The 27,970-nt window shown below is 46.6% G+C and overlaps 4 protein-coding genes across 37 annotated transcripts in view; 3 read left to right on the forward strand and 1 right to left on the reverse strand.

The window, feature by feature from the left end:
- Nucleotides 1–980, forward strand: part of LOC117651134 — a 47,732-nt gene extending 46,752 nt beyond the window's left edge. For 20 of the 21 annotated variants that reach the window (XM_034395026.1, XM_034395002.1, XM_034394957.1 and 17 more), the window contains one exon: nt 137–979. In XM_034395026.1, the coding sequence (XP_034250917.1) occupies nt 137–232 (96 nt within the window). In that variant the 3' untranslated portion in view covers nt 233–979. Of the gene's footprint in view, nt 1–136 lie in introns of all 21 variants that reach the window. The other variant, XM_034395070.1, reaches the window with a different exon arrangement.
- A 356-nt stretch (nt 981–1,336) lies between these two features.
- On the forward strand, nt 1,337–27,622 carry LOC117649516 (histone acetyltransferase KAT6A-like). 7 transcript variants are annotated; one of them, XM_034392389.1, is made up of 11 exons: nt 1,337–1,472; nt 19,310–19,491; nt 20,545–20,677; nt 20,905–21,009; nt 21,114–21,185; nt 22,718–22,789; nt 22,866–22,943; nt 23,027–23,389; nt 25,176–25,398; nt 26,486–26,694; nt 27,419–27,622. In XM_034392389.1, the coding sequence occupies exons 2-11, from the start codon at nt 19,358–19,360 to the stop codon at nt 27,476–27,478; spliced, it is 1,449 nt and encodes a 482-aa protein (XP_034248280.1). In that variant the 5' UTR covers nt 1,337–1,472; nt 19,310–19,357; the 3' UTR covers nt 27,479–27,622. The 7 variants fall into 7 exon arrangements, with proteins under 7 accessions (XP_034248280.1, XP_034248304.1, XP_034248288.1 ...); XM_034392413.1 differs by lacking the exon at nt 1,337–1,472 and adding an exon at nt 16,844–16,935; XM_034392397.1 differs by lacking the exon at nt 1,337–1,472 and adding an exon at nt 17,403–17,533.
- LOC117649560 lies at nt 3,550–10,127 on the forward strand. 6 transcript variants are annotated; one of them, XM_034392480.1, is made up of 6 exons: nt 3,699–3,818; nt 4,488–4,584; nt 4,724–4,801; nt 7,096–7,306; nt 8,588–8,780; nt 9,569–10,127. In XM_034392480.1, exons 4-6 carry the CDS (start codon nt 7,098–7,100, stop codon nt 10,007–10,009), a joined length of 843 nt encoding a protein of 280 aa, XP_034248371.1. In that variant the 5' UTR covers nt 3,699–3,818; nt 4,488–4,584; nt 4,724–4,801; nt 7,096–7,097; the 3' UTR covers nt 10,010–10,127. The 6 variants fall into 6 exon arrangements, with proteins under 6 accessions (XP_034248355.1, XP_034248348.1, XP_034248371.1 ...); XM_034392464.1 differs by lacking the exons at nt 3,699–3,818; nt 4,724–4,801 and adding an exon at nt 3,550–3,593; XM_034392457.1 differs by lacking the exon at nt 4,724–4,801 and having other exon boundaries at nt 3,694–3,818.
- Nucleotides 13,747–18,543, reverse strand: LOC117649491 (ankyrin-3-like). 3 transcript variants are annotated; one of them, XM_034392378.1, is made up of 2 exons: nt 18,454–18,543; nt 13,747–16,418 (listed from the first exon to the last, which is right to left on the reverse strand). In XM_034392378.1, exon 2 carries the CDS (start codon nt 16,381–16,383, stop codon nt 14,164–14,166), a length of 2,220 nt encoding a protein of 739 aa, XP_034248269.1. In that variant the 5' UTR covers nt 16,384–16,418; nt 18,454–18,543; the 3' UTR covers nt 13,747–14,163. The 3 variants fall into 3 exon arrangements, with proteins under 3 accessions (XP_034248269.1, XP_034248253.1, XP_034248261.1); XM_034392362.1 differs by having other exon boundaries at nt 18,406–18,515; XM_034392370.1 differs by lacking the exon at nt 18,454–18,543 and adding an exon at nt 18,157–18,337.
- Nucleotides 27,623–27,970: the final 348 nt, after the last annotated feature.

The following is a 27,970-nucleotide window of genomic DNA, read 5'->3' on the forward strand; positions in this document are numbered from 1 at the left end:
AAATGTCCAGACCATCAATTTACATTTGAATACTTTAAAATCACTGAATCAAGTTATAATTGTAGATGGTGTCCCCTGAGTGACAGGACCGTGGAAGCCACTGCTTCAATTAAGACACTCATGTATTTGGTTCCAGGCACCTAGCTCAAAAAGAAATCCGAGGATTTCGTCCGATATTGAAGTATTAAAGAAGAGGATTGTGCAGCACTTAAAGCTGGATGGAAAACGGTAAGAGTTGGTTACGCATCTGCAGTTGCGATAATCAGACTTAATTGCAGCCAGGAGAAAGCACCGCTTTCTCGGAGAGTGCCAATTTTATTCCCAGCTTTAATTTTGGCATTAATCTTATTATTGGTTTATTATAATATGATTGTACTTATTATCCAAAGCATGCATATTTATTTGATAGATCTTCATAGTATATTGTGTAATTTAACTTCTAAACTGATTGTGAAGTTTCCCCTACATCTTTCTGTATTGCGGAATGCCCCTGATGAAAGTTTAAACTCACAAGTACTAATTGTAAATGATTTTCTCAAAATTCCGATAGATTTGAAATTGTTAATCTGCAACTTGTATTTTACATGTTGATGGTTCAAGTGCTTCAATTACCCAACAGCATTAATTGTTTCATGTTTATGCTTGTTTATGCATTATTATAGATGTAAAATAAAGTGTTCCTTAGTTTTGTAAGGATTACCAATGTCACCCTGTGCACTCCACGGGACCCAGTTGCTCCGTCAAAGTGTCTTGGTTGTTGTCTATGTTTGGTACATTATCAGACACTTTCGTAAGAATTCGAAGCATTTTTTGCCGACTCATTTTAGGTTGTATTGTATTTTGACAACTCGTCACACTTTGACCAGAGCATTGCTCAAGGCATCAATTGTTGGTAAGGATGCTTCAAGTTTGTACATGGGTATTTTTGGTTTCTGTTTTCTTTATTAAAACTCCTCCCTCTCAAAGTTTGAGGCCGCTGTGTTTTGGAGCAGGACTCTACTTCAACTTTCACTTCTTTCCAAATTTGCCTATCAATAAAGGATGTAGTACCGTAGTACCCACCCAACCCAGCCTCTGACTTTCCTCCTACCCCCAATCCCAGCTCCGGTTAGCTCGGTCTACCTCTCCTGCCCCCAGTTCTCCAGCCCCCAGCTACCCCCAGCCAGCTGAGCGGTATGGATGTTGGGGGGAGGCGATCCCCCCTCCCCCCTCATCCTGCCGCCCGCCTGGCTGCCTGCCAGCCTGCCTTGCCGCCACCCCGCCTGCTTGCGCCGGGGCCCGCCGACCGCCCGCCAGCCAGCCAGCCAGCCGCTAGGCCAGGGCCTGGCCTGGCCGCCAGGCAGGCAGGCAGTGTTGTTGTGACTTGTCCAGAGTGCAGTCGTGTGTCGTGTCGAGGCTCAGCCACCCGCACAGCGCCGCCGTGACGACGACGTGACGACTTACATCGCTTTGGATTGGATTGCCCGTCAGAGGTGAGCGGTGAACCGTGAAAGGGGGTGCGTCCCCCTGGAGCAAGGTGTGCACGCGCCAGGGCTGGGGCTCGCGGTAACAAAGGAGCGCCCACGGCGGCACCTTGGGGCACCTTGGGGCACCCAGCGTGCGGCCTCAGAGTCCAGAGGCGCCTTCTGTTGTGCGACACAAAGGTGCGGTTGGGTTTTGCAATTGAGTGCGCGACTGCAGTCTTTTGCTTTTGCCGTGGCTGTGATTAGTCGTGTGTTGTGCGTCTGTGCTTCCTCATTGCGCATCCGTCGCTCTGTCACGTCGCCGACGCACAGTGGGCCAGAACCCCAAACGCGTTTTGAGCTCCAGTGTCGCTAAATGGGACTCGAACCGAGCGTGTGACCCCACCAATGGATTCCTCGTTCGGAGAGCAATCCAATGGTGGGGTCACACGTTCGGTTTGAACCCATTCAGCGACTGGAGCTCAAAACGCGTCTAGAGTTTAGACCGCCTCCACCGGTCTTCTGGCCCACTGTGCGTCGCACTCACCAAGGCGCTCCGCAGGGGTGCGAGAGAGACAGCGACGCAACGGGGATCGGAACCAAACTGCACAGGGAGCCTGGATCGGCCTGGACCCGTGCCGTTGCTTTTCACGCAAGCTTTCCCGCGTCGCGAACACTCAGTGGTGACTTCAGAGGTTCTATTTACCACCCTCGCGCGGCTGGAGTTTGGTGAGATCGGTGCTGGGAAAGTGCGAAAAAATAGAGAGGAGCGAGGTCTGAGAGTTGACCGGATCATGTCCTGCGTAGCAGCGGTACGAGGGCGAGAGGACCGGCCGGTCTCTCCGAGAATTTTCAGTTCGCCCAATTTCCCGGGAAAAGGACAGGGGGCGGCTGTAAGCACTGTGCAAGTGACGTCGTACAGTGGGCCAGAAGACCAGCGCAGGCGGCCGGAACTCTAGACGCGTTTTGAGCTCCAGAGTCGCAAAACGGGACTCTAACCGAACGTGTGACCACACCAATGGATTGCTCTCCGATCGAGGAATCCATTGGGGGAATCCAGGTCGGGCCCCATTTAGCCACTCTGGAGCTCTAAAAGCGTCCGAGATTTTGGCCGCCTCCACCGGTCTTCTGGCCCACTGTGCGACGTGGGGAGCACGGCACAGTCGCAGATCCAGAGAGGGGGGGTAAAAAGACAGTTGACCTCCACCTTGGCCTCCGACAGCCATGATTTTCCCCTGCAAGTGCTACCCTTCGTTCCTCCCTCTGACCGACGCTGGATCCGCCACCGGCTCGGCAGGGCGTAACGGCAGCGGGCGCCGTTGGACTCAAAAGTTCCAATCGCAGACGCCCAAGGTCGAGCCGTGAAGGAAGAGTGACCCTCCCAGGGACGAGGTGGGAAAGGGTTCACGGCGCCGCGTCAGCAAGTCGCGGCGATAGCGCGTCTCGCTGGCATCCGCAGTACGCAGCCGTCTGATTCCGAACATTGCTTCGTCACTCTGTCTCTCTCGCACCCATACGGACCGCCCCATGAGTGCGAGAGAGACAGAGTGACGAAAGCAGTGCTCGGAATCAGACGGCAGCGCCGCGCAGCGCACAGTGGGCCAGAAGACCGGTGGAGGCGGACAGAATCCCGGACGCGTTTTGAGCACCTAAGTCGCGAAGCGGAGCTCGAACCGAACGTGTGACCCCACCAATGGATTCCTCGTTCGGAGAGCAATCCATTGATGGGGTCACACGTTCGGTTCCAGGCCCGTTTAGCGACTCTGGAGCTCAAAACGCGTCTTGAGTTTTGTCCGCCTCCACCGGTCTTCTGGCCCACTGTGCGCAGTGCCGGGCGGGAGCAATGGGACACTGTTTACATTTCACGCGGGGCGGCGGCCCGAGGCTGCACACTGATTCCGAGAGTCGTTTTGCGTCGCTGCCTCTCTCGCACTCATGGGGCGTCCCGTGCAGGTGCGAGAGAGACAGAGCGACGAAAACGACTCTCGGAATGAGTGTCCTGGCGCGGCACGCTTGGTGGCCGGCGGCGGTGAGAGCACTCCAGAGAATTTATTTCCGGTTCTAAAATGAAGGGACTGCGGCGCGTGCAAACCCGAGTTCACTCGTTGGACTCCGTTGGACTCCCGAACTTGGACTTGAACTTGAACTTCGGTGCGGCCGGCACTCCGTGTGCACCCGGTGGCTTTGCGGAGAGAGAGAGAGAGAGAGAGATAGAGAAGAGGGAAGGGGGAGGGGAAAAAGGTGTGAGGGGCCCTCGCCACGCCACGCCATCTCTTCGCTTGACTCACTCCGGGCGACCTAGTATTTACTTTACAGCAAAATTGCTGCAGGTTTTTGGAGAAACCTCACCCTCCCCGTGCCTCTGCAGGCGTAACGGTACCGTAACAGTGTCCACAGCATCAGACGCGCTCGTGCGCCCTGTCTTTCGCGGGAGAGGGAGCGAGACGGAGCGAACACATGCGTTGCCGGGGCCCCGCCGCCCTGCAGCTTTTGTTTCCTCGCAGGGGATTGATTCCGAGAGTCGTTTTCGTCACGCCGTCTCTCTCGCACCTACACGTATGTATGCGGGGTGCTCCATGAGTGCGAGAGAGACAGAGCGACGAAAACGACTCTCGGATTCAGTTGGCTGCCTTGCCCTACCTTGCCCGAAGGAGCGTCGAAGGGCACGGTTTGACCTTCGGCTGAGTTCGGCAAGGGCACCAGCGAAAGGAAAAGGAGAGTGCCTTTAGAATACATAGAGGGATATCTCCCAGCAAAACCACGGATCCGTGGTAAAACAGGCCGCGCTGTCAAGGGCCGCGGCATTGGACACGATCGGGTGTTTCCGTCGTCACTTCGGGTCCCCCGACGCGCCCCCGGCCCGAAGGAGGCTCTCCAGCTACGCGCTGCCACTTCTCCCGCGAGCTCGCCGAGTCCCGAGTCTTGAAGTCCGCCCCCCTCCCTTTTCCCCCCAAACCAACTATTTAGAGCCCTATCGCCCTCTCTCTCTCTCGCTCTTCTTGGTGCAGGGCAGGGGCACTACATTTCTACGTTTCGTGCCAATAGTTGTGCGGATCTACAGCTTGAAGTCCTGTCGTTGTTCAGACCTCACCGCCGCCGCAGCGCCGTGTCTGTCTTCATCGTTTTGGATAGCCTACCAGAGGTGAGCAACACGAATCGCACAATCACTGCACTCCCTGTCCAATGCAAGATTTTGTGCCTAATTAGCATAAAGAGAGGCTTGTTATTTACTCTCAACAATTTTTTCATTTTATTGCATGTCTTCACTTTGCTGACTGAAGTTCTTGCTTGGAAACTGCAACCTAACCCTCTTTATGATATTGTTGCATCTAATCCCTCATAAGCCAAGGACAAAAAGGGTGAGAGTGAATGCACTAATTGATCGAGGTAGCGGAAGACATATATCTTGACTCATCTCCAATTTGAGTTTTTATTTTATTATTGTGCCCAAGATTGGTTTACATAATAGCCTAAAATTTTTTTCACTCTAATGCAGTCTAACAGAAAATCCACATGGGTAAAGAGTAACTCAATTTGATCTCTGCTGTGGTCAAAATTTCAGTAGAAAATGGATATAACTCTACCAAAGTCCTTACGACTCCGTAATATATTAGCAAAAGGAGATAACTCAATTTATATTTTTATAAGCCTTATGCTGAAAGAGTCAACCCAACTTCTTATTCTAGAAAAAAGAAAACTTCAAAAAGTTACGTAGACCCCAACTCCTCTTTCGTTGTTTCCAAGTTCCACTTCGTGTTTGAGTACTTAGTCAACATAATTCCGTAGTCTATTTTAACGTAAAGATTCAAAAATGTATAACACCATTGTCTAAAACCATTGTGGCTGCAGGATTGTTCCTTGGTTTCTACTTCTTCACTAAAACCTGAACTTAATTCCAAAGCCATAGCCTTCAATTCCCTTAAGTTTCTGAGTCACGAGATTAAAGTCCTTATGTTGCACATTTTGTCGTTTCTTCCACAGAGTCCTCACAAATACAGAAGAAGTTTCCAGGCTTCAGCTCCTGTAAAATGTATTCTAAACATACTAAAATGTAAGCATAGGCTGTTTACAAAATCCCTGTTACATTTTTAACTTGAGACAGGAGTTGTTAAAAATATTGCTAGAAACCATGTTTACCACCTTAAAAATTGATGCATATTGAATTTTCTATGGTGAAGAAACTATTGTCCGATTATTGCATGAAGCATGTGGTATCTTATTTATATATCCTTTACAGTTGCTTTTTCAAGAGCTGAAGGCTGGAAATGTTTTTGATCTTTGTGAGGAAACTTTTCGAGAAACGACTAAATTTGCTACATAAACCTCATCAACACTGAAACAATTAGGAGTCGGGAGCCTTTATTTTAGGCTTAAAGGGGGACCCTGGTGAAACTTTCAAGTAGGCTTTAAAATAATCCCAGGATGTTGAAACTTTGCTTTATTATTAGGTTCATTATGGTGAGTTCCCAAAACAAAATTCAATCCAAAATGTTGAACTGTCTCTGAGAAAAGTGGCTTTTTAGTGTTTTTAGAGCATTGGGGAAAAATCTTCCTGCGTCTTTCATTGGGACGGAAAGCCTTGAAACTTTTAGGTGTTTGTAAAAAAAAGTGGGGCTGATATTAAGATTACGTCACTAAAATTTGTTGACAAGTCATCAATGTATAGAGTCCATGCAAGACGACTCATGCAGGTGTCAACCAGGAACGCAGGAAGTCTTTCTACGACAAAATTTTTTGTCGACTGAGCGAAGTTGTGAATTTGAGCGTACAAGTCAACGACAACTGATCTGAATGTTTCTTTCCAAATGATAAAGAAACTATCCACTTAGCTTAAAGGTGTTCAACCTGTTGAATCTGAAACCTTCTATGCACATATTTATCTATGAACTTTAAAAATACTATTTTTCGCAACTTTGGCCACTTTTGTACCAGGGTCCCCCCTTCAGTTCATCTTGTAGGGAGCAACTTCAAACCAAAAAGCAAAACTGCTGGCACAAATTTTTCTAGAAATTTTAGCTTTTAGTACCTTTAGCCCCAAAATGTTCTTCCACTTTTGGAAATTTACGGAGTTATTACTCCTGCCTTGTGGGATGATATCCATCTGCATCACTTTAGTGTTTAACAATATCTCTTTCTCTGCAATCAGTTTTTGTTTCGAATGATAAAACTGGAGTTATCTGCTCTTCCAACTCCTAGATCCAAGTGAAAGGAAAGTGAGTTTGTTCTCGAGAGGTGTGCCAACCCAAAATGGAAATTTGTTTTCCCTTCCAGCAGAGAGAGTGAAAGAAGGGTCGCGATTCCGACGTTACGCCAAGATGTGTCACCTTTGCTTCAACTTTTGCGAAATGAAGCGTTTTCTGATATTCCGAGGGGCTTTTTCAAGGAGTAGCTAGCTAACGTTTCAATTCGATGTGATGCACTCCGATTCGATATGGCAAGTCATTTGCCAAAACCTCACGCACTTGGACGAAACTTGCAAAATTTTTGTCATTTTTATCTGTTGAAACTGAAATGGTGGAAGCACTGTGACTGTAATGGAATTTGAGGTCACTTCACACATTAGAAATTCACTTCATATGAATAATTTTATATTGTTAGAAAAAAGTTGAGGCAAAGTAGAGATTGTTTGACTTAGCTCGTTTCTTTTCCTCAGCCATGTGGTCGTCCTACCCCATGCGCAAGACGAAGCGCGACCAGGTGGACGTGCGCCACCAGCGCGCCATGGACATCGCGGACCAGGACGTGACGGTGGTCAGCGCGACGCAGTGGCAGGTCAACAGTCAAGGAGGCGCGGGCCGGGGCGCCTACAACATCTACCTCGAGAACGCCAGCTGCCCGAGGGGCTCTTGCAGAGAAACGCAAAAGTGAGTATTTCCACGAGGCCGCTGTCAAACAAATTTGCGAAGGGGTGAATCACTAGTGTGCACTCTTAAAAGCCTACAAAGCATTTGCTTCATAACTACAAAGAAAATGCAGGCATTGTAGAATTGCTTCGTATTACGAAGAAATGCTTCGTAATACGAAGGATTTTGCTTCATAATACGAAGCATTTCTTTGCAGGTTTTACAATGCCTTCATTTTCTTCGTATTACGAAGCGACTCTTTGTAGACTTTTTACTGTGTGTACGAATTGACCCGTACTCAATGTTCTCACAAGTTTAGAAGTAGCAAATTTCGCTAGTATTTTGCACGATTTGGCGTTGTGTAAGAAAGCCTACAAACGTTTAAAAAGTGTGAAATTTTTTAGTTTCGTAAGATGAACACACCCGTACTTATGTACCCATGTGTACACTAGAACACTGTGTGATGCACTCCTCGCAAATTTGGTACTTACAAAAGGTTTCTTGGGGGTAAAGTGATGGGATGTGTGAGTTATTTGTGCTATTTTGTCTTATAGAATTCTTGGATTGTTTCATAGTGTGCTGTACACCACACAATTTTGCCCGTAACTTATTTCAAATCGAGCTTTTATTCCACTGCCACCATAAAATGTGCAAGAAAGATTTCAGATTCATAGCTTTCAACCTTAATGTTTGGTCACTAATTTCTTAATCATTTGGAAAGAACATAACTCACAGTTTGGTTGTTACAATAGCTAATACTCTTACGATCACTGCTATATCAAATCAACAAAAAAATGTAGTCCCAGAAAGACTTTCTGTTCCGAGCAAAGATCTACATGAGTCGTCTCACTAGGAATTTATTGTTTCACGTTTTGTGGAACTTTCAATAAGATTCCCTCGACATCAAGTATACTTTTGTGTATGGGCACAAAAAAGTTGAAATTAAAGACAAGGATATGTTTTTTGAAAATTTCCTAACTAAAATTTGTACTGCACCTCTATAAAAGTAACCACAAAATTTTTGAAGTCTTTCCATTTTAGTGGAAACGCACGAAACGCTAAAATGTGACCTCCCCAAATATCAAGTTAATTTTTTAAGCTGAATTTCTTTTTAAGAACCTACCTCAATAAATGGCTGAGTTTTCAACATTTGGGGGTTTTTACAAGTATACTTGCAAGTTTTGCCAGGGTCCCCCTCTTAAGGGTATCATGTGCTTTGTTGTTTTCCTAGTTTGTTTATTTTGTTATTTTTTGTGTGTTTGTAAACTCACGTCTTCGTTTCTTTCTGGTAACTTCTTACAGGTGTTACGCTTCGGGATGCGGGGGCTTATGTGAACACATGTATCGGTGCACGTGCCCCGACAACAATACCATGTGTAAGCACGTCCACAAGGTGCGAATCATGAGCGTCCGTTCCACCCAGACCGCCGACCAGCGGGCAGCCACGTCGAGGGAGGACCAGCGCTGGCGGAAGGAAGTCGACGTAGATCGCGAGGTACTTATTAACTTTTGGTCGAAAATTTGGTCTGTGTTTCTCAGTTTAGGTCAAACTGTTAAGTTTGGAGGCACATTCTCGCATTGTTAGGTGTCAAGACATGTCAAGACATTTATTTCTCTCTTTTGGCTTTCATTTTTAAATACACTCCATGTGCAGTCTTTTTTTATTGTTTAGTTTGATCCAAGTATCTGCCACTTCTTTTATTCATGTTTGAAAGATTCCGCCTTGTTCAACAGAATAAGTAGGTTCACTACATAATCATTTAAAAAATTTGTTTGCTGGAATGTCACTAATAAGTCCAGATTGTGTGAATTTGATGTTGTAGTGTTTTGGCATTCTAACCTGCGAAACACGAGAATTCTATTCTTACAGGTTAATTGTGTTTAACATAGTAGAAAGATTTTAAAATGGAGTAAAGAAGCGCAACCTTTCTCGTCAAAAAAGTGTGCGCCTGGAGTTTTAGAAAATTGTCGAAGTCTGGAATCAATTGACTTGGTTTGGGTTTGAAGGTAGCATTTGCCAGCAAATTTGTGTTTTCTCCCTTGAAATATGTTCTTTGTCTTCATATTTCCAACTCATTGGCATAGTGAAATCTGTCTTCAGGACAGTAAAATTTCACCAGTACTTTCCACTTTCCCTTCAAACGGGGTTGCAGGCCTCTAAAATTTGAAGGGTCGCAATATTTTGTCGAGCAGCTATTAATTATCCATTGACTACGCATTTCAGTTCTGTTTTCACCTACTGAACGAAAGCTTCGACTAATAAATGTTCTTTACACGTTTCAGGTGCGAAGGGTGCGGTCTATCCTCGGTGAGATCCGCTGCTACCTGGACAGGTACGAGTCCGACGCGCTTCAGGGAGTCATCGGGGAAGCAGCCGAGGAGCTGGCCGGCATTTCCGCCAAGATCTTCTGCCACTGCGAGGACTACGAAAGGCGGGAGGAGTACGGCGAAGAGGAGGAGGAGGAGGTGGAAGAAGAGGAAGCCGAGGAGGGTGATGCCGAGGAGGGTGATGACGACGAAGGCGATGACCATGGTGATGGTGAAGACGTCAACGGCGATGCTGATGACCATGGTGACGGCGGTGATGCCGTCAACGGAGACGGCGAAGTCCAAGTTGACGGCGAAGGCTACATGATGGACCCTGGCGATGGCTACTATGTCTATGACGACGGCGATGTCCTGGATGACGGTGGAGAAGGGCGCGTGTTTGACGACATTGTTTAGAATCGCGCTGAAGTTTGATTTATGGATAATATTACTGTCCCTTTCGGACTTGACTGTTACTGTGTCACTTTTTACTATTTTATTTTATTTGGAAATAAAAATGTCCTACGTAATTGTACTTATTCTGTTTCTGAAGTTATCTTATCCCGGCTGTGTATGGTCAACCCTGAGGATGTTTCCTATTCACTTGTGATACAAAACTTTTGAAGTTCACATTTGCCATTCTCTTATAAGTACATTTTTAGTTCTATTAGCCCCTTAAAAATGTTACGTGTAAGATTTAACTTTTTTTTCAACCTTTACTTGAAGTCAGCAGCTTCCGTTAACTTGTCACGGACGTTTGGTGATTTTTTTTTCTTCAAAAGCGCCTCAGGTTCAAAAACCATTGTAGTTTGAGTGGACAAGGATTTTCCCCGCCGTTGCAACGCGTTGTCAGGCAATGGCCCAGGGAGTTGGTACCTTGGCGACGGGGTGCGCATTGTTTCCGGACGCTTTGCGGCGCGCGTTGGATGGGTCGGCAACATCGGGCAAGGTATGCTTTCCATTGGAGCTGCACTTAGCATGTTGAGTTAAGGTTTTTGGAAAGTAAAGGGGGCATTCCAGACCCAATTAGCAGGCTGCGTAGGTGACCACTGCCGATTTCGTTCCTTTTGTGGTCAAATGTTACCTACCACTAGAGTAAGATGACCCTAAATTTTTAAGGTCGAAATATGAATACTTCAGGAGATATCGCAATTTGAAATTTTCTCTGAAATTTCTTTTAGTGGTTCTGAACAAAGTGTCAACTTTTGCGCGAATCCCTCCTGCTTCTTAAATTTTCGACTCAGAAGGTCGAGATCACTGCTCCTTACGTAAAATTCATCAAGGAATCAGAATCCGTCGCCAAAAAGCACCTACGATCGAGTTTAGAGGTCAAAAAGTGGCCTCAAACACAAAATTTTGTTATTTTTGTGCCTAATTTCAAGGCAAAAATGTAAAGGGAAGCGGGTCTAAACATAAACTTCCCAATAGTGGAAAATGTTACTTTAGACTCCCTCTAAACAGCTGCGGCTCGAAAAAGATGGTTATAGGTCAGGATCAGGCAACACAGCCTGAAAATTAGAGGGCGAATTTCAGTGAATTTAATAAATTATGTTAGCAGTAGGGTGCGTCGATATAGACGACTTTTTGACTACGACTCTTGGTAAGCGCTCTATGTTGATGATTTTTTGGTGCTGATTCCAAAACTGACGTCGGTACTACGATAGGACAACTTCTTCATGCCCCTATAGGGTGTTAAGTGCCAAAAAACGCAGAGTTTCAAGAGTTTTTCTAGGTTTTTGGTCCCGCACACCATCCCAAACTGTCGGGGCGACTGTTGCATGGTCTGTTGGACATCACGTCCACAAAAGACAACTCTTGCAGTGTGGCCGGACTATCGGACACCTTCCATGTGAGTTCCAGACGTCAATTTTTATGCTATTCTTACTAATGTCTTCGTTAATTTGCCTGTTTTTAAATGACAAAGTATTTTAGCGGGGGGGGGGGGGGTCAGCACACTGAAAATCAAATAGTGATACATCTCACTCTCTGAGGGGTGAGACATAACTGTCTCGGCCCGGAAAAGGGTGATACTCAAATGTATCAACGAAGAAATGATCGCGTACACGCATGTATTACCGAAAAAAAAGGTCGTACACAAATGTATCACCGGAAATAAGGTCGTACACAAATGTATCACCGGAAATAAGGTCGTACACAAATGTATCACCGAAAAAAGGTTGATACTTCCCCAGGAAAACAAGGGCCAACTCGCCTTTTCTCACCTTTTTTTTCGGTGATAAATTTGTGTACGACCTTTTTTTCGGTGATACATGCGTGTACGACCATTTTTTCGGTGATACATTTTAGTATCACCCTTTTTCGGTGATACATTTTGTTCCGCCAAAAATTGGTGCGATGTTTCACCCTTTGAATTACAGTGGCAGAAATTCCCCGAAAGGCCCCAGCCGCTCTTGCTGCGCGCCAGGTGATAACTATATGGGCCTGCATTGGGCCTGCAGGTCTTACGTTAGCTTGGAAAGGTGTTTCTACTCCTTTAAGAAACTCCCTCATACTTTTAAATACAGCATTCTAGTCGTTGGCGATTGAAAAACGAAAAGAAGAACAAAACCGGAAGGCGGGAAGGAAGAAAGTACAAGGCGAGCCCGGTTTCAAGGAGAAATATCGACAAATATCCTCAATTCCTGGGTTAAAAAGTATTTGAAACAGACGAAAGTGCATTGGAGAATATACGCCTCGGACATCTCTAAATCCAGTCCAATAGCAGGAGTCTGCAAAGTTTGTTGCCGACGCGAGTTCCAGATTTGTACTTCTTCGATCGTGGACGACTAGAATGCTCTATTGACACGAGTCTCAAGGTCGCAGTGCCAAATTGCTTTATTTGGTTACATAACACCTCTGTCAAAATACAGTGAAGCTACGGCAGAACAACGAAGAAATTAGTAAGAATAACATAAAAATTGACGTCTGGAACTTACATGGAAGGTGTCCGATAGCCCAGCCACACTGCAAGAGTTGTCTTTTGTGGACGTGATGTCCAACAGACCATGCAACAGTCGCCCCGACAGTTTGGGATGGTGTGCGGGACCAAAAACCTAGAAAAACTCTTGAAACTCTGCGTTTTTTGGCACTTAACACCCTATAGGGGCATGAAGAAGTTGTCCTATCGTAGTACCGACGTCAGTTTTGGAATCAGCACCAAAAAATCATCAACATAGAGCGCTTACCAAGAGTCGTAGTCAAAAAGTCGTCTATATCGACGCACCCTACTGCTAACATAATTTATTAAATTCACTGAAATTCGCCCTCTAATTTTCAGGCTGTGTTGCCTGATCCTGACCTATAACCATCTTTTTCGAGCCGCAGCTGTTTAGAGGGAGTCTAAAGTAACATTTTCCACTATTGGGAAGTTTATGTTTAGACCCGCTTCCCTTTACATTTTTGCCTTGAAATTAGGCACAAAAATAACAAAATTTTGTGTTTGAGGCCACTTTTTGACCTCTAAACTCGATCGTAGGTGCTTTTTGGCGACGGATTCTGATTCCTTGATGAATTTTACGTAAGGAGCAGTGATCTCGACCTTCTGAGTCGAAAATTTAAGAAGCAGGAGGGATTCGCGCAAAAGTTGACACTTTGTTCAGAACCACTAAAAGAAATTTCAGAGAAAATTTCAAGTTGCGATATCTCCTGAAGTATTCATATTTCGACCTTAAAAATTTAGGGTCATCTTACTCTAGTGGTAGGTAACATTTGACCACAAAAGGAACGAAATCGGCAGTGGTCACCTACGCGGCCTGCTAATTGGGTCTGGAATGCCCCAAAGAAAAGAGGGACGATCAGTTTTATCAGACATTATGGGGTCAGAAGTGTAATGGCCCCATTTCCGGTCTCTTATCCTTCCCAAAAATGATTGTTTGAACTTCAGGAAATTTGTTTGCGTTTAAGATACCCGGAAACGATCAGATGAAATCGTTCGAAAGGAACCCTTGAAAACGCGCATAACTGCGTTCAAAAATTGCCCACAGATTCTGAAAAATTTGACCGCGCTCAGTGTGGCATGGAGAGCAATGCAGAGAAATTAAGCAATTTCTCTACAGTCAGTAAAAACGCAATATTTCAATTTTTTCCTAGTAGAATTTTAACATTCAAGAAACATTCGTCGCATGAGAGAACTTGCAATTTATTAAGAAAACTGGGACGTTCTGGTAAAGTTTATTTTTACAATAAATTAATGACAAGTTTGTGTAAAACTCAAGATTTTTATAAAAAACATACTACGAGTGAATTTTCTAAATTATCAGTTCAGCATTGTGTATTGTCTTTTGCCGTTGTTTAAGCTGCTGCGGGTTGAGACTCACTTGGATTGTATCACGTGAGATTGAACCTTCGACACTCGCGTCGTAGTTGGGTACACTCTCAGACTCGTACTGAGTTATTGTACAATAAATAACGTATTGACGTTTGTGCTCATTAATAAGCGTATTAACATTTTTGTTTGTTATAAAAACATTATTGCCAATTTCGTGTTAACAAATTCTTATCAAAACTCTATCAATGAGCACAAACGCCAATGAATATTGATAAAACGTCGATTGAAGGATGAGAGTGTAGGATCAAACTCGTCGCGTTAACCATTGAGGTAGGCAGCACACCCACTGCGCCCTCTTACTTTTCAAGACCTTCTCTCGTCCCTGCACATCACTCTTATGCTCGTTCAGAATCTTCACCACTTCACTGTGTCCGTTCAGTGACGCCACATGTAACGGAGAGAAACTCATATGGTCCCTGACGTTGACGTCACACTTGTACGCGAGCAACAGTTTGACGACTTCGGCGTGCCCGTTCTCCGTGGCCACGAGCAGAGGCGACACCCCTTTCTTGTCCTGCACGTTGGGGTCGCACCTGTGTTCGAGCAGCCGCTTGGCGACGTGCGCGTGCCCGTTGAGGGCGGCCAAGTGGAGGGGCGCGACCCCGAACACGTCCGTCGCGCCGGCGTCGCACTCGTACTCCAGCAGCAGCTCGACCACCTCCAGCCTGCCGAAGAGCGAGGCCACGTGCAGCGGCGTCGCCCCCTCCGCGCCCCTCGCGTCCACCTCGCACTCGCGTCCCCGCAGCAGGGCCACCACGGCGGCGTGGCCGTTCTTGGAGGCCAAGTGCAGCGGCGTCAGCCCCTCGGCCTCCTTGCCGTTGACGTCGCACTTGGCGTCCAGCAGGAGGCGCACCACCTCGGCGTGGCCGTACTCGGACGCCACGTGCAGCGGGGACACGCCCTTCTCGGCCTTGACGTTGACGTCGCACTGGTGGTCCAGCAGCAGCCGCACCGCCTCGGCGTGGCCGTACAGGGACGCCACGTGCAGGGGCGTCGCCCCCACCAGCCCCTCCGCGTTCACGTCGCACTTCCGGTCCAGGAGGAGCCTCGCCACCTCGACGTGGCCGTTCTGCGACGCTAGGTGCAGCGGCGCCCAGCCCAGGTCGTTCTTGCCGTCCACGTCGCAGTGGCGGTCCAGCAGCAGCGCGACGACGCCGACGTGGCCGTTCTCGCACGCGCCGTGCAGCGGCGTCGACCCCTCCTTGTCCTTCACCTTGACGTCGCACGGGCAGTCCAGCAGCATCCGCACCACGTCCTCGTGGCCGTCCTGCGCCGCCAGGTGCAGCGGAGTCCAGCCCGTCTCGTTCTGGCCGTCGACGTCGCACTTGTGTCCCAGCAGCAGTCTGACGACGTCGACGTACCCGTTGAGGGCGGCCAGGTGCAGCGGCGTGAAGCCGGCCTCGTTCTTCGCGTTGACGTCGCAGTCGTGCTCCAGCAGCAGCGCGACGACGGGCGCGTGGCCGTAGAGCGACGCCACGTGCATGGGCGTGGCTCCGACGTCGTCCTTCACGTTCGCGACGCCCTCGTACTCGAGCAGGAGCTTGACGAGCTCGGCCTGGCCGAGCTGCGACGCGATGTGCAGCGGCGTGACCCCCGTCTCGTTCGTCACGTTCGCGTCGCACTTGCTCTGCAGGAGCAGCTTCACGACGTCCGCGTGGCCGTTGAGCAGCGCCGTGTGCAGCGCCGTCATGCCCGTGTTGTCCTTCGCGTCCACGTCGCACTCGGAGGCCAGCAGCAGCCTCACCACCTCGGCGTGCCCCTTGAGCGCGGCCACCTTGAGCGGCGTCGAGCCGACCATGTCCTTGACGTCCGCGTCGCACTTGGGCTCCCCTAGCAGGGCGGCCACGGCGACGGCGTGCCCGTTCAGCGAAGCGAGGTACAAGGGGGTCGAGCCCGTCCGACTTTTCACGTTCACGTCGCTGGACGCTTCCAGCAGCAGCCGCACGACGTCGGCGTGCCCGTTCATGGCAGCCCAGTGCAGCGCCGTCAGAGTCGCCTCGCCCTCCACGCTGACGTCACACTCGGCGGCAAGCAGCAGCGTCACCACTGCCGCGTGGCCGTTTTGCGAAGCCACGTTCAGCGCTGTGGAGCCCTCTTTGCTCCTCGCGTTGACGTTGGCGTCGGCGTCGAGCAGGAGTCGGACGACGTCCGCGTGGCCGTCCTGCGCCGCGAGGTGGAGAGGGGTCCAGCCCGTTTCGTTGGCAACGGTGACGTCACTCGCGTGCTCGAGTAGCAGCCTGACGACGTCGGCGTGGCCCTTCAGTGCCGCCACGTGCAGCGGCGTCAGTCCCGCTTCCCCCCTCGCGTTCACGTCGCACTCGTCGTCCAACAGGACTTTGACGGCGTCGGCGTCGCCGCGGAGTGCTGCCGCGTGCAGTGGACTCCAATCCTCCGCGTCCGCCAAGTCGCCTCGGCATTTTTGTTGCAGATTCGCGACTTCCGCGTGGCCCCTCTCTGACGCCATGCTGTGAGATTTCCAATCTCTTTCTCACGTTGGCACTGTAACGAAACGGACATTGTACTTTAGCATGCAGTTACTTCTTAAATTTGCACAAAAGTTTTCAGTTTGCGCCCGAACGGATGTCGCATGTTTCAGTGGCATTTTTAACGCAACGTCAATGATTAACTCTCAGCGTGTCACTGACTCTTTGCTCTATGTAATTAGTTTGTAGTTACTCCAGCAATTTGTGCAAACATACTCGTAAGTGCTGTATGTTTAATAAAAACCTAATACTTGGTGAATCACGTAACAATTTTTAAGCAGTTATTTAAAAATTGTTAAGTAATTCACCAAGTAATTAGGTTAGTAATAAATTTTATGGGTTTATAATCAAGAAAGAGTTGGAAACGAGCTGAGAGCGGATATTGTAAACGTGTATGGTCTTATCCGATTGGCACACACTCACACTTCAAAGAAGCGTTTCCTGACAACTTGATGTTCCGCTGTATTACGCTAGTATTCACTGTGTATTACGGCATTGAAATGCTGCAATTTTGTCACATTTGACCCCAAAATGTAATTACGTTCACCTACACTCTTAAAAGGCTTCGAAGCATTTGCTTCATAACTACACAGAGAATGAAGGCATTGTAGTCTGAAGAGATGCTTCGTATTACTACGAAGGATTTTGCTTCATAATACGAAGCAATTCTTCGTAGATTTTACAATGCCTTAATTTTCTTCGGATTACGAAGCGTTTCTTCGTAGAGTTTTTAATGTGCACGCGTTATGCAGGGCTTGTGTGTGCAGGATATTGCACGAGTGTTTATGCCATCGGTCCTGTCTGTCTTCTGCGATTTGTTTGGCCCGCGCTGCTTCGCGCGGTCCAGGGAGGGAGGGGACCGTAGGATCGGCTAATAGGTCCTTCTGCCGTAGCGACAGTTATCACTGTGACGCGGATGAACCCCTTTACGTAACCGCGGCGCCCAGAGACCGCGTCACTGTGCCGCTTCCGCCACTGCTCACGCCTCGCGGCTCGGCCAGTCGTCGGCCGGAAGGGCGTGACTCTTCCGCGAATCCATATCAGCGACCGCGGAGGCCGCCACCCCGTAACAGAACGCGTTTGTTTTGAAGTGGAATCTTGTTCCGTTATGGTTCAAATCACGTCAACACGGTAAAGACGGAACCTGTGTCTTCCAGGAAGCCAATGTTAAAGGCCTAGGCGATTTCCTGGGAGTTCCTGGGAAAACCAGGAACAGTTTTTACTGTAAACGACCCCCTTCACTGGTAAAACTAAGGCGTACTATTACGCCCTTCGTGAAGCGAACAGCCAGTACGCCCTTCTTCAAGCGTACAAGAGTTCATGCGCTCCTTTCTTCCTATCAAAATGCATGGGGGAATTGCCTTGAAGCGTAGTTGTACGCTTCAAGAAGGGCGTACAGTCTTGAAGCGTAGTTGTACGCTTGAACGAAGCGTACAACTACGCTTTAGTTTTACCAGTAGTGTTGTCCCCAACCCTCTCGCCAGTTTGTTACGGCTATTTTTCACTCTGAAATATTTTTTTTGTAAAATTTCGTACGTGGTCTCAAACAATTTTAAACATGCGAACGTTTTTGTACAAATTTGGGAGACCACGTACTAAGTTTATACAAATGAATTTAGAATGTCGACAATTTGAAAAAAGTCTGAGAATACACAATGTCCACAAACGACCTTAAAAATTTATGAGCATCTTCCTCGACCCTCGGGGCACTTGAGGTAAAATTTGCATCCAGATAAGTCACACCAAAAACTTACTTTGAGCTTCTAGATAGGTGTTCACTCGACTTCTCAGGTCAATAGCCTAATAGGCTTACAACTGCACAGCATTTATCGGCGTTGGCTTTTCGAAGGCTTACTTGGGGTATTCACTGCAAAAACAATTCCTGGTGTTTCCAGGAACTCCCTGGCAATCGCCTATGTCTTTCCTATCGGCTACCTGGAACCGTTTTATCCGTGCACCGGGGCTGTGGCGTCTCAACAGAAAATTGTGTCAGGCCTGCTTACCTTTCTCAAGGCGCCGACATCCAGATTTGAGATTGGCAGTTTTCGAACCTTCACGTGTGCGATTCTTCCGGCGACTGCGGACAAGGACGACGGGCGTGTCTAGCTCGCGGCCAACCTTTTGAGTTGGCCGTCGTGCGCGGTATCTGCGATAAGATAACTGAGGCGTCGCGTTTGAAGAAGATAGTCCACAATATATTATGGGATTGACCGAACAGCCGTTTAATTAAATTTAGATCTATCTTCATCGTGCGTGATCGTGACCTTGGTATGGCTGGTCACATTTGCGCCACTGTTAGGAAACGGACAGTCCGACGCGCTTAAAGGTTTTGTACACATTTTGTACGACACGTCAAAGTTCTCTCTGCAGATGAACTTTTCGCACCGATTTGTACTCGATTTTGCACAAAATGGGGTGAAAATATGCGGTTTTTTCGCACGAAAATCGTACAATCAGTTCATGAATAAAAAAAAAAACTTTGACGTCTCGCACGAAATTGTACACCGTAAGAATGGTTTCTGGTTTCCTCAGGAGCACCCTGGAAGTCACCCCTTTATCACACCTGACGAAACAAGGAACCACTTTTGCCCTGTATATAACTTTTAGTGCGAAGGGTCAGTTGGGGTAATTATGGGACATGGGGTAAATGGGACGGCTGATTCTTGGTCAAGATTTGACGCTTTTGAACTCATACCACACCAAATGATATTTATATTGTGTAAATAGTAACATTTGGTATGGCGTGAGTTCAAAAGTGTCAAATCTTGACCAAGAATCAGCCGTTCCATGTTAACCCTGTGTCCCATAATTACCCCAACCGTCCCTAGTCATCACACCCTGTGTGTTGACTCCAAAATGCTCCAGCATTGCCCGGAACTGTGCTGAAAGCGTTTTTGTCCGTTGCAGGACCAGTCGCCCTCCTGTCCGTCCGCCTCCGAGTGACTGTCGGAGAGGATGAGCTCGAACCAGGACCCGCAGGGGAAGCTGCAGGGAACGCCCCGTCAGGCCCCTCCGCCCGCCGCAGGGATGCAGAGGCCGTTTGGAGAACGCAGCCCGGCGGCCCCGCCGCCACGACGCGATTCTGCCAGGTAGGTTCTGTTTTTCAAATCACTGACAGAAATAAAGTGGGTTGTCACTGTCAGTACACCGTACGATGTAGATTGCGGGAATCAACGAAGGTTCCTAGGGCAAAAATGTTGGCACAGGTTCCTTTGTACGCTTCTAGTAGCAGAGCCTGAAGTGAAGCAAAGGGAATAAGAACAACATAGACCGGAAACAGTACAAGAAATCGGCCTTTTACGAGGGTTTTGGCGCAGGTTTAAATTAGATTCTATTATAAAATTAAGCTTTCTTCACTTTTGGGATCGAGAAACACTCATCAACAATTGAAAAGCATTATTTGGCAGCTGTTTCCGGCTTTGTTCTTCTACTTGTTCTTCACTTCAGGCCGAGCTAGAAGCGTCTACCCACGAAAATCATTTGTACAAAACGAAGAATCTTTATGCCGTTGCGCAGAATCTTCGTCAATTTACGATGAGAGTTCGTAGATTTATGAAGAATTGCCGAGAATCTTAGTTAATTATCACACTATGATTCCCAACGGCACGCACATAGCACGTATCGTGCAATGCACTGTAAAATGAGACATTGCACTCTCAGCACGTTACCGACTTTTTCTTCATTAATTACGTATTCGTATAAACAGCAATAATACTTAGTATTTTCTAAGTAAGTATTCCTTTGTAAAGTTATGAACAAAACAAAATTCCCAGTGCATTATTTAATATTTCGTAAGTAGTTCTTTTAAAAAAAAAGGAAGGAAAAGTACGTATTATAGTTGCACAAATTGCTTGCATAAGTACTGACAAAATGAGCAAGAAGTCAATAACGTGCTCGTGCAACACACGTGCAGTGCCACATCCACATTGCTCCTTACGTGCAATTCGTCCTGAAAATGCCCTAGGCTAATGCATGGAAAGGCACTGTACTAATGTAAACATTTGAGAGAACAGTGCAGAGTGCTTTTCTGATCACTTTGCTTTGAAACTATTTTAGACGCTCTTTGTCTTATGAAGTCTTCCAGTAAGAAGGGCGTCCCACTGCCCCGATATATTTGAATCCTCGATTTCCTTGTTCCGCAGTCCGACTCGAGCTCCGATGGGATGGAGCCTGTTGCTGTCGGTGGAACGCGCCCGGCGGGCCCTGGAGGAAGAGATGCAGACCCAAGCTGCCATGGCAAGCAAAGCTGCAAAGACCAGCGAAGCGGAGGTCGCGGTACGGCAAACGTTTTGTCTTTTTTGTCATTTTTGTTTGAAGGCTGAAAACCCTTACGAAGTATTTTGAGCATATGCAAGATTCAAACTAGTAAGATTATGATACGAAGAAATAGTTCGTTAGTTTACAAAGTAACTCTAAGTATGCTCGAAATACTTTGTTACGACAAGCTAATGTTTAAAGGGTTCTAAGGCTGTGAGAGTGTTGACTGTTGTTTACTGTTGCAGTTAAAGGAAGTAAAGCGTGAAGTGCAAGAGCCGTCGCCCCGGCGGACGACTGGTGGGCCGGCTGGCCTAAATGACGATCAGGAAGTTTATCGATTGGAGCAGCAGGTATGTCGCTCATTTTAACAGATGGGTTTCTGGAACCCAGAGAACATAATGTTGCATTTACAGTGCACGACTTTCCGCTATATTTTGTTGCAATGCCGTTGCAGGTTGCGTCGCTGAGAAAGAACAACACACAATTGTTGGTACGTCTGCAGGAACAAGAGGAGGCCCACTTAAAGGTAAGGAAGCATCGCCTGGCTCTGCACAGCACTAATTTGTCACCCGGTCTCGCCGGCCAAGTCTTTTCGAGCAAAAACGTGTTCCTCATCCAAGAATTTGGGGGCATAGTACAGCATTTGGTGTTTTGTAGAAAAACTATGATCTGGGGTACGCTTGGGGCCCATTTGCTTACGGTAGCGCCTAACTTTCTAAATCTTCGTCGATTAATCGGGTCATGAAAATTATTGCATGAACATGTCGTGGAGCAGCACTCTACACAAGTGTGTAGATGTGTAGAACTTTATGCACAATTTAGCTCAGCATGGACAAAATTTCTTGGGTTTGAAGACTTTAGCAGTATTTTCTACATATCAGTGTTCAGGAAGTCTCAAGGTCCTGTGCATTAGTCCTTAAATTGCACAGAACTTTAACCCAGTAAAACCTTTTGCACGCTTTTGTTGATCAAAATCTTTGTTAAGCCACTGCACTGTGGAAAAAAAGGGACATTTTCTCCGTTAATTTATGGCCAGAACTTTCCGTGATTGGAGACCCAGGATTTTCCGTGATTCAGACACAGGATTTTCCGTGATCTCAGATCCAGGCTTTTTCCGTTGTTGAAACCCAGAGATTTCCGTAGTTTGCGACTCGAAGCCATTGGCAGAAGGCAGACTTGTGAAGGACGTTTCTAGCTGGCAAAGAGGCCGCCACCTACAATGGTCATCGTTTTCGAGATTGGAGAAAGTTCCTCATCCTAAACACAGATCGATGGGTCGAGCTAAATTACCATTCTGATCGATTCACAATTTTTTGCATATGACCGTTCAGGTGCGAAATCCTATGAGAAATGGAACAAACGACAATTGATTACGTCTCAGGAAAAGAGGATACCCATCATGTAAAGGTAAGAACTCGCTGGCCTGATCACAGACTAATTTGCACCCGTTTTCAGGCGTGCCAAAGTCTTTTCGAGCATAAAACTTGTTCCTCATTCGGCAAGATATTGACATAGGTAGCATTTGTTTCGTTGAGACAAATACATGATCTACGTCAGTTTGCCATTTCTACGTATTTAATTTTTCACCTTTTATGTCAATAGTGCAAAAATCATTGTATCTCATTCGAACGGAACTTTGGTATGTTTGAAGCTCAAACCCATCATTCGAACGTGTGTTTAGGATGTGGATGACATTTTTTTGGTAATTTGACAAGACAATGCATCATTTCTGTAAGTTAGTGTTTCTTTGGCAAGTTTAAAACTTCCCTCACAAAGTCTGCCCTTTACTGCCATGGCCTTTCAACGCACTGTGCAAACTACGGAAATCTCAGGGTGTCAAACAACGGAAAAGCCTGGATCTGAAATCACGGAAAATCCTGTGTCTGAAATCACGGAAAATCCTGGTCTCAAATCACGGAAAGTTCTGGCCATAAATTAACGGAGAAAATGTCCCTTTTTTTCCACAGTGTGACTGTTCAGAGCGTGGATAAAAGTGTAGGAGTCACTGCCTAATGTGTGTGCTCGTATATTGACTCTCATTCAAACTATATTCATCAGACGAACTCGGATCTTCGCCTTCAGATCGAGAGCCTAGAAAGCCGTTTGAACGCTGCCGAAAATCTGAACAAGGTAAGAACTTGAGACCATATAGTTTTTCATGTCTGAATATGCTCTGATCGGTGAGCTCACCTAACGGTTTCTTCAGTTCCAGGTTGAAGAGAACAACAAGTTAAGAAGCAGCAACATCCATCTGTCACAAAAGCTGGAAAAATCTCAAATGGAGGTATGACTGGCTATTGCCATTAATAGGTACACCGTCCATCTAGATTATTACGGTTTGCTAAAAATAACGCATTTGTTTTCTAGAATAAAGCTGCGATACAAAAGTGGTGCGACAAAGTGGGGTTATTGAAGCACAAAGTAGAGAAGCAGAAGAAGTACACTTCTGATTTGGTGCACAAGCTGTCGAAGTCCACGCAAGCCGCCGGGCAGGTGCAGGAGATGGAGGAGTTGGTGGTCTGGCAGCGGAGCCGACTCAAGGACCAGGAGGCTGAGCTCTCCCAGCTGAAGGGTGCTTTGGCCAGGGAGAAGCGGAGGTCTGCGTCTGGTAACAGTGCATATCCTGTGGAGTCGAGGAGAGCCGCTAGACAGGACGGCGTCCGTCATGTGGAGACGCAGACACCCTCGAGCTGCCTCCAGCCGGAACCCGAATGCTCTGTTGTGTTGCAAGTAAGCTGCTTTTCACACTCTCACAAGGGATCGCTTTCAGGTGTCTGTAGCCGATTGCTCCCATACTTGGGGATCTTCAAGACCACCTCAAAAAAGAATTTTCGGGACCCACAGTTCGTGTTGAAAGTCACTAAAACGACTTTTTGGTCAAAAACAGGTTTGTTTTTTTCGAAGTTCTTTCAGTTTTGAGGAGACAACTATGTTTTTGCTCCAAAATCGAAAAAAATCATATCATTGGACCTTTTAGACCACTTGGAAATCATTGTTTCTGGTAAAAATCAGCTTTTGGACATTTTTATGAAAATTGGTCAACTTTCATTTGGGGGCGTTGTAGTGACTTTCAGCACGAATTGTGGGTGCCGAAAATTATTGGGGGCCTTGAAGATCTCGAAGTATGAGAGCAATCGGCTACTGACACCTGAAAACGTTCCGTTGTCAGTCTCATATTGACTTTTTACTCTATTGCTTGCTCACGAAATTACTATGCACGTTTTTGTGCATAAGCGTCGCACAAAATTGAGCATGGGTTTTGAAAGGCACGAGTTCGTGCGTAACTGAGCACAAAAGGGTGCGTTGTTGCGCTTGAAATTCGTGCATACCGAAACGTATGCTCAATTTTGTGGAAAGCTTATGCACTAAAAAGTGTGTAAACTCTCTTTTAGAAAAAGTTTTAACGTACTTTGAATGTACTTTTTTCTCTGAAGCACTTTTTATACACAATTTTGATCGTTTCTTAGATTTAATTGTTCATGCACATATTTAAAAGTACAACTTTGGACAAAAAGAGAAATTTAATGACAAAAATACTTTTGGTAATGAACAACATCGTGCAAAGCTAAAGAGAAAATAGGACATTTGTCTGTATGTCTGCACAGAAAACTTAGTAAGCGAGATAGGAAAATGTCAGTTTACAGTCTAAAAACCTCACTACAGGGCTAAGAGTGCAGGTAGAAAAAATGTTCAGAATGTTCAGAGTAAGCTCGTTCTACTTTTAGAGAGATCTCGCAATATTAGTGAAGTGTCGTCAGATTAAGTGGAACTTAAACTTGCAAAATGTTTAATATCTCGCAGAATTTAGAGGGATCTAATGAGACCTCTGGTGATGTCGTAAAATTGAATATAATTCACGGAGCCTCACGGGTTCCTTCAAAATTTTGCAAGGTCTTATGAGATTCTGTAAAATTTCATAAAATTGCAAGATCTCATGAAATTTTGCGAAATACACTCTCATTCCAGGAACGTGTCATCACGTTGAAACCAGCAGCGAAGGTGACAAAATGTCTCCTTCGTTTGAGCATTGAGTCACATTCGTCAAAATGTCACGTTCGTTTGAGCGTTGTGTCGCATTCGTTTGAATGTGAACAGCCGATTCACATCCAAGCGAATGTGACACAACGCTCAAAGGAACATGACATGTCACGTTCGTTTCAACGTGATGTCACGTTCCTGGAATGAGAGTATATCGCAAATCTTGTGGGATGTCACACATCTTCTGACATTTCGCAAAGGCCCTTCGAAAATATTTTTGACTTATTAGGATGCTCGTCTTGAAAGCATCCCACAAATCAGAACGTCATCGTGGCATGCCCACCATTTCCGCCTGCACTGTGAGAAAAAAGTACGGAACAGCTCAATAGCGGAACGTGTACTTTTCCGTACATTACATTTCATAGGAGAAGTCAACGTTCCGTACTTTTCTCCGTACTATATTTTTGCTGCACCATTTCCGTACAAAAGTACGGAATTTTTTTTACAGTGTGGCAGCTCAAAGTGTCTTTCCTTGCAGGTGGTAAGCGAGGCCTACCCCACGGCAGCCAGCATCATGAGGAACTACGAGGAGCTGAGCCTCTCCCTGTCCGCCCTGCGCTCCCCCGTGAAGGCGGCCATCGCCGCCATGCCCCCCGCCACCAGGAGCTTGTGCCTCAAGAACATGATGAGGGCGCTGCAGTCGGAGCAGACCAACGCAGACGAGGAGGAGTCCTCGCCCAGCGCCAAGCCGTGTGACCAAGGTTTGCCCAAAAGTTCTAGTGCATACACACTACATGTTTATGTGCAATTCTGTACGAGACATCGTAGTTTTTAGTGCACACGAACTTTTCGTACAAACTTCGTACGAAAATCTGCGCTTATTTCCCCATTTTTGTGCAAAATCGCCTACAAATTTGTTCTGAAAGTTCGTGTGCACAAAAAATTGTTATATCTCGTCCAAAATTTGTACAAAAACGTTTAGTGTGTGAGCCAAAATACGAAGTAGGGGTTAGAGTACAGAGTGGGAGAAGAACAACTATTATGAAACTGATACCTTGACTTATAGAGCAATCCCTCGACTAGTTACTTCAATTAAACATGAAAATCTGAGTGAGAAATTTCTGCCAAATGTATGTAGAGATGCATCCAGCAAAATAGTTTCTTAATTTTAAATTTTCTTGGTTTTTGTAAGGTAAAAAAATATCACAAAAAAATTGGTTCATACAAGGAAAAAAAAAGGTTTGTATCAAGAAAGATTTCTTGAAACATACGCCGAAAATTCAAAGTTTTCTTGATCCAAGTAGTGGTGGTGTCCCTGCTGTAGGTCAAATGGGAATGTGTACGGTAAAAACGGAACCTGGTTTTCCCAGGAAGCCAATGGTGAAGGTATAGGCGATTTCCAGGAAGTTCCTGGGAAAACCAGGAACCGTTCTTACCGTATACTTTTCTTCCCCAAATCATCCATTGTAAACATGCATAGCGTTGCGACCATTTCCATTGAAATGCGTGTTTCAATGACGTTTGCAGGAAAATTAACATATTTATTTAGTGTGCATCTACGGCTTGAATTAAGATCGACCATCCCTTGCTGACCTATTCAGAAACGTGCTTCCCTCGCTTTCTCTGTCGTACTCTTGGGGCGTCCCGTGGGGGTGCGAGAGAGACAGCCGACACTTGATAGTCGTCGCTATAAATTTTCCTACTCGCCGCAGACTGAAATTATATTTCCGACAGAAAGTCACTCTTTTCGGACCAATACTCCGAATTTTTCATTTCAATTTTACGAATTTGCTCTCGGATTACCAAGTCTGACGAAATCGGTCTGAATCTCGGTACTTTTTTCAACAGTGCTTTCACCCGTGAGCGCGGTGACCGATGCGGGCGACGCAAGCGGGGTGGTCAGCCCCAAGCCGTCCCCGCCCGATGCTGCCCTTCCGCCACCGCCGTTCGTCCTGCCTCAACACCTGCCGCTGCCGCCCGTTGCCGTGCCCATCGACTTCATGCTCGCCTCCAGGAAGAGAGCAGCGGAGGACGACGAGGCCGCGTCGGGAAAACAGGTGAGTGGAGTCGAGCACTGCGAGCCCAGTGCACAGTGGGCCAGAAGACCGGTGCAAGGCAGTCAAAATCCCGGACGGTTTTTGATCTCCAGAGTCACGTGATGGGACTCGAACCGAACGTTTGACCCCACCAATGGATTGCTCTCCGAACGAGGAACCCATTGGTTGGGGTCACACGCTCGGTTCGAGTCCCTGTTCAGCGACTCAGGAGCTCAAAACTCTTCCAGAGTTTAGGCCGCAGTCCGCAGAGCCGAAAGCCGGCGAAAATCGACGAACACCCCGTCCGAAAAGCGAACCCCCGTGGGTTCGATTCTACTTAAGCCCGATTTTCGAACCGGGTGAGAATTGGGACCGCCTTTTCACGGTTCGAAAATCGAACCCCCTTCTAACAGTGAGTGCGGTGGGGAGTGTAACGGGACGAGTCTTGCTAATTTTTGGCATGCGAAATGGCTTGCCAATTTTAGGGTAAGCTGACATGCCCCGGGCGTTGCAGTGTGCTGTGTGTACGCACTAAAACCGTAACCACTTTGGATCGACTTTGGGCCCATAAGATGGGTCACTGTATAAAAGTCCGTGCTTTAGGACGGAAAATTTGCAGTAGAATAATACGTAATTTATTGAAAGGTATTTTGCGCTTACTGCCAGTACAGAGGCAGTGCATATTTTACCACTTTGTGATACATGTGTTCCACAAATAATTGAGTGATCTCTGTTCTGATTTCAGGCAGTGACCCAAAGGATTTCATCTAAATCATCTCATCATAGCAATTTTCCCCTCTTTTAGCTAAATGCTAATTCATGATATTTTAAGTGTTTTTTTAAGTGCAGTATTATTTTAAATCATTTTGCCCAGCGCGCAATGTTCCTGCAAGTGCAGTATTATATTTTTAAATAATTTTGACCAACGCACAACAACACAAAAGTGTGAATAAAATTATATTTTTATCAAATGTGCCCTTTATTGAAGACAAAACGGTCTCAATCAGGCATGTTTTTTTAATGTGCTCAAGCGTATTGTTGATCCCAGGGCGAAGGAGTTACACAGGGACACTTCCACTTTCCTCCAGAAAGGCCATCCCGAAATAACTGAACCAAACAAAGGTTCTCACTTTTCATGAAATGGCCCTTTCTGTTTTCAGACGTTATCATTCTACCGCACGCTTGAAACCAAGCGTGACAGGCTCATTCGCAAAGATTTCTCGTATCTACATGCTCGAGGAAACTTCCGAGGGGCAAACAGCTTCGAAAAATTTTGTACGCCGTCATTTCATGGTAC

This window comes from Thrips palmi, unplaced genomic scaffold (assembly GCF_012932325.1).
Source record: "Thrips palmi isolate BJ-2018 unplaced genomic scaffold, TpBJ-2018v1 HiC_scaffold_10, whole genome shotgun sequence".
Lineage (NCBI taxonomy): Eukaryota > Metazoa > Arthropoda > Insecta > Thysanoptera > Thripidae > Thrips > Thrips palmi.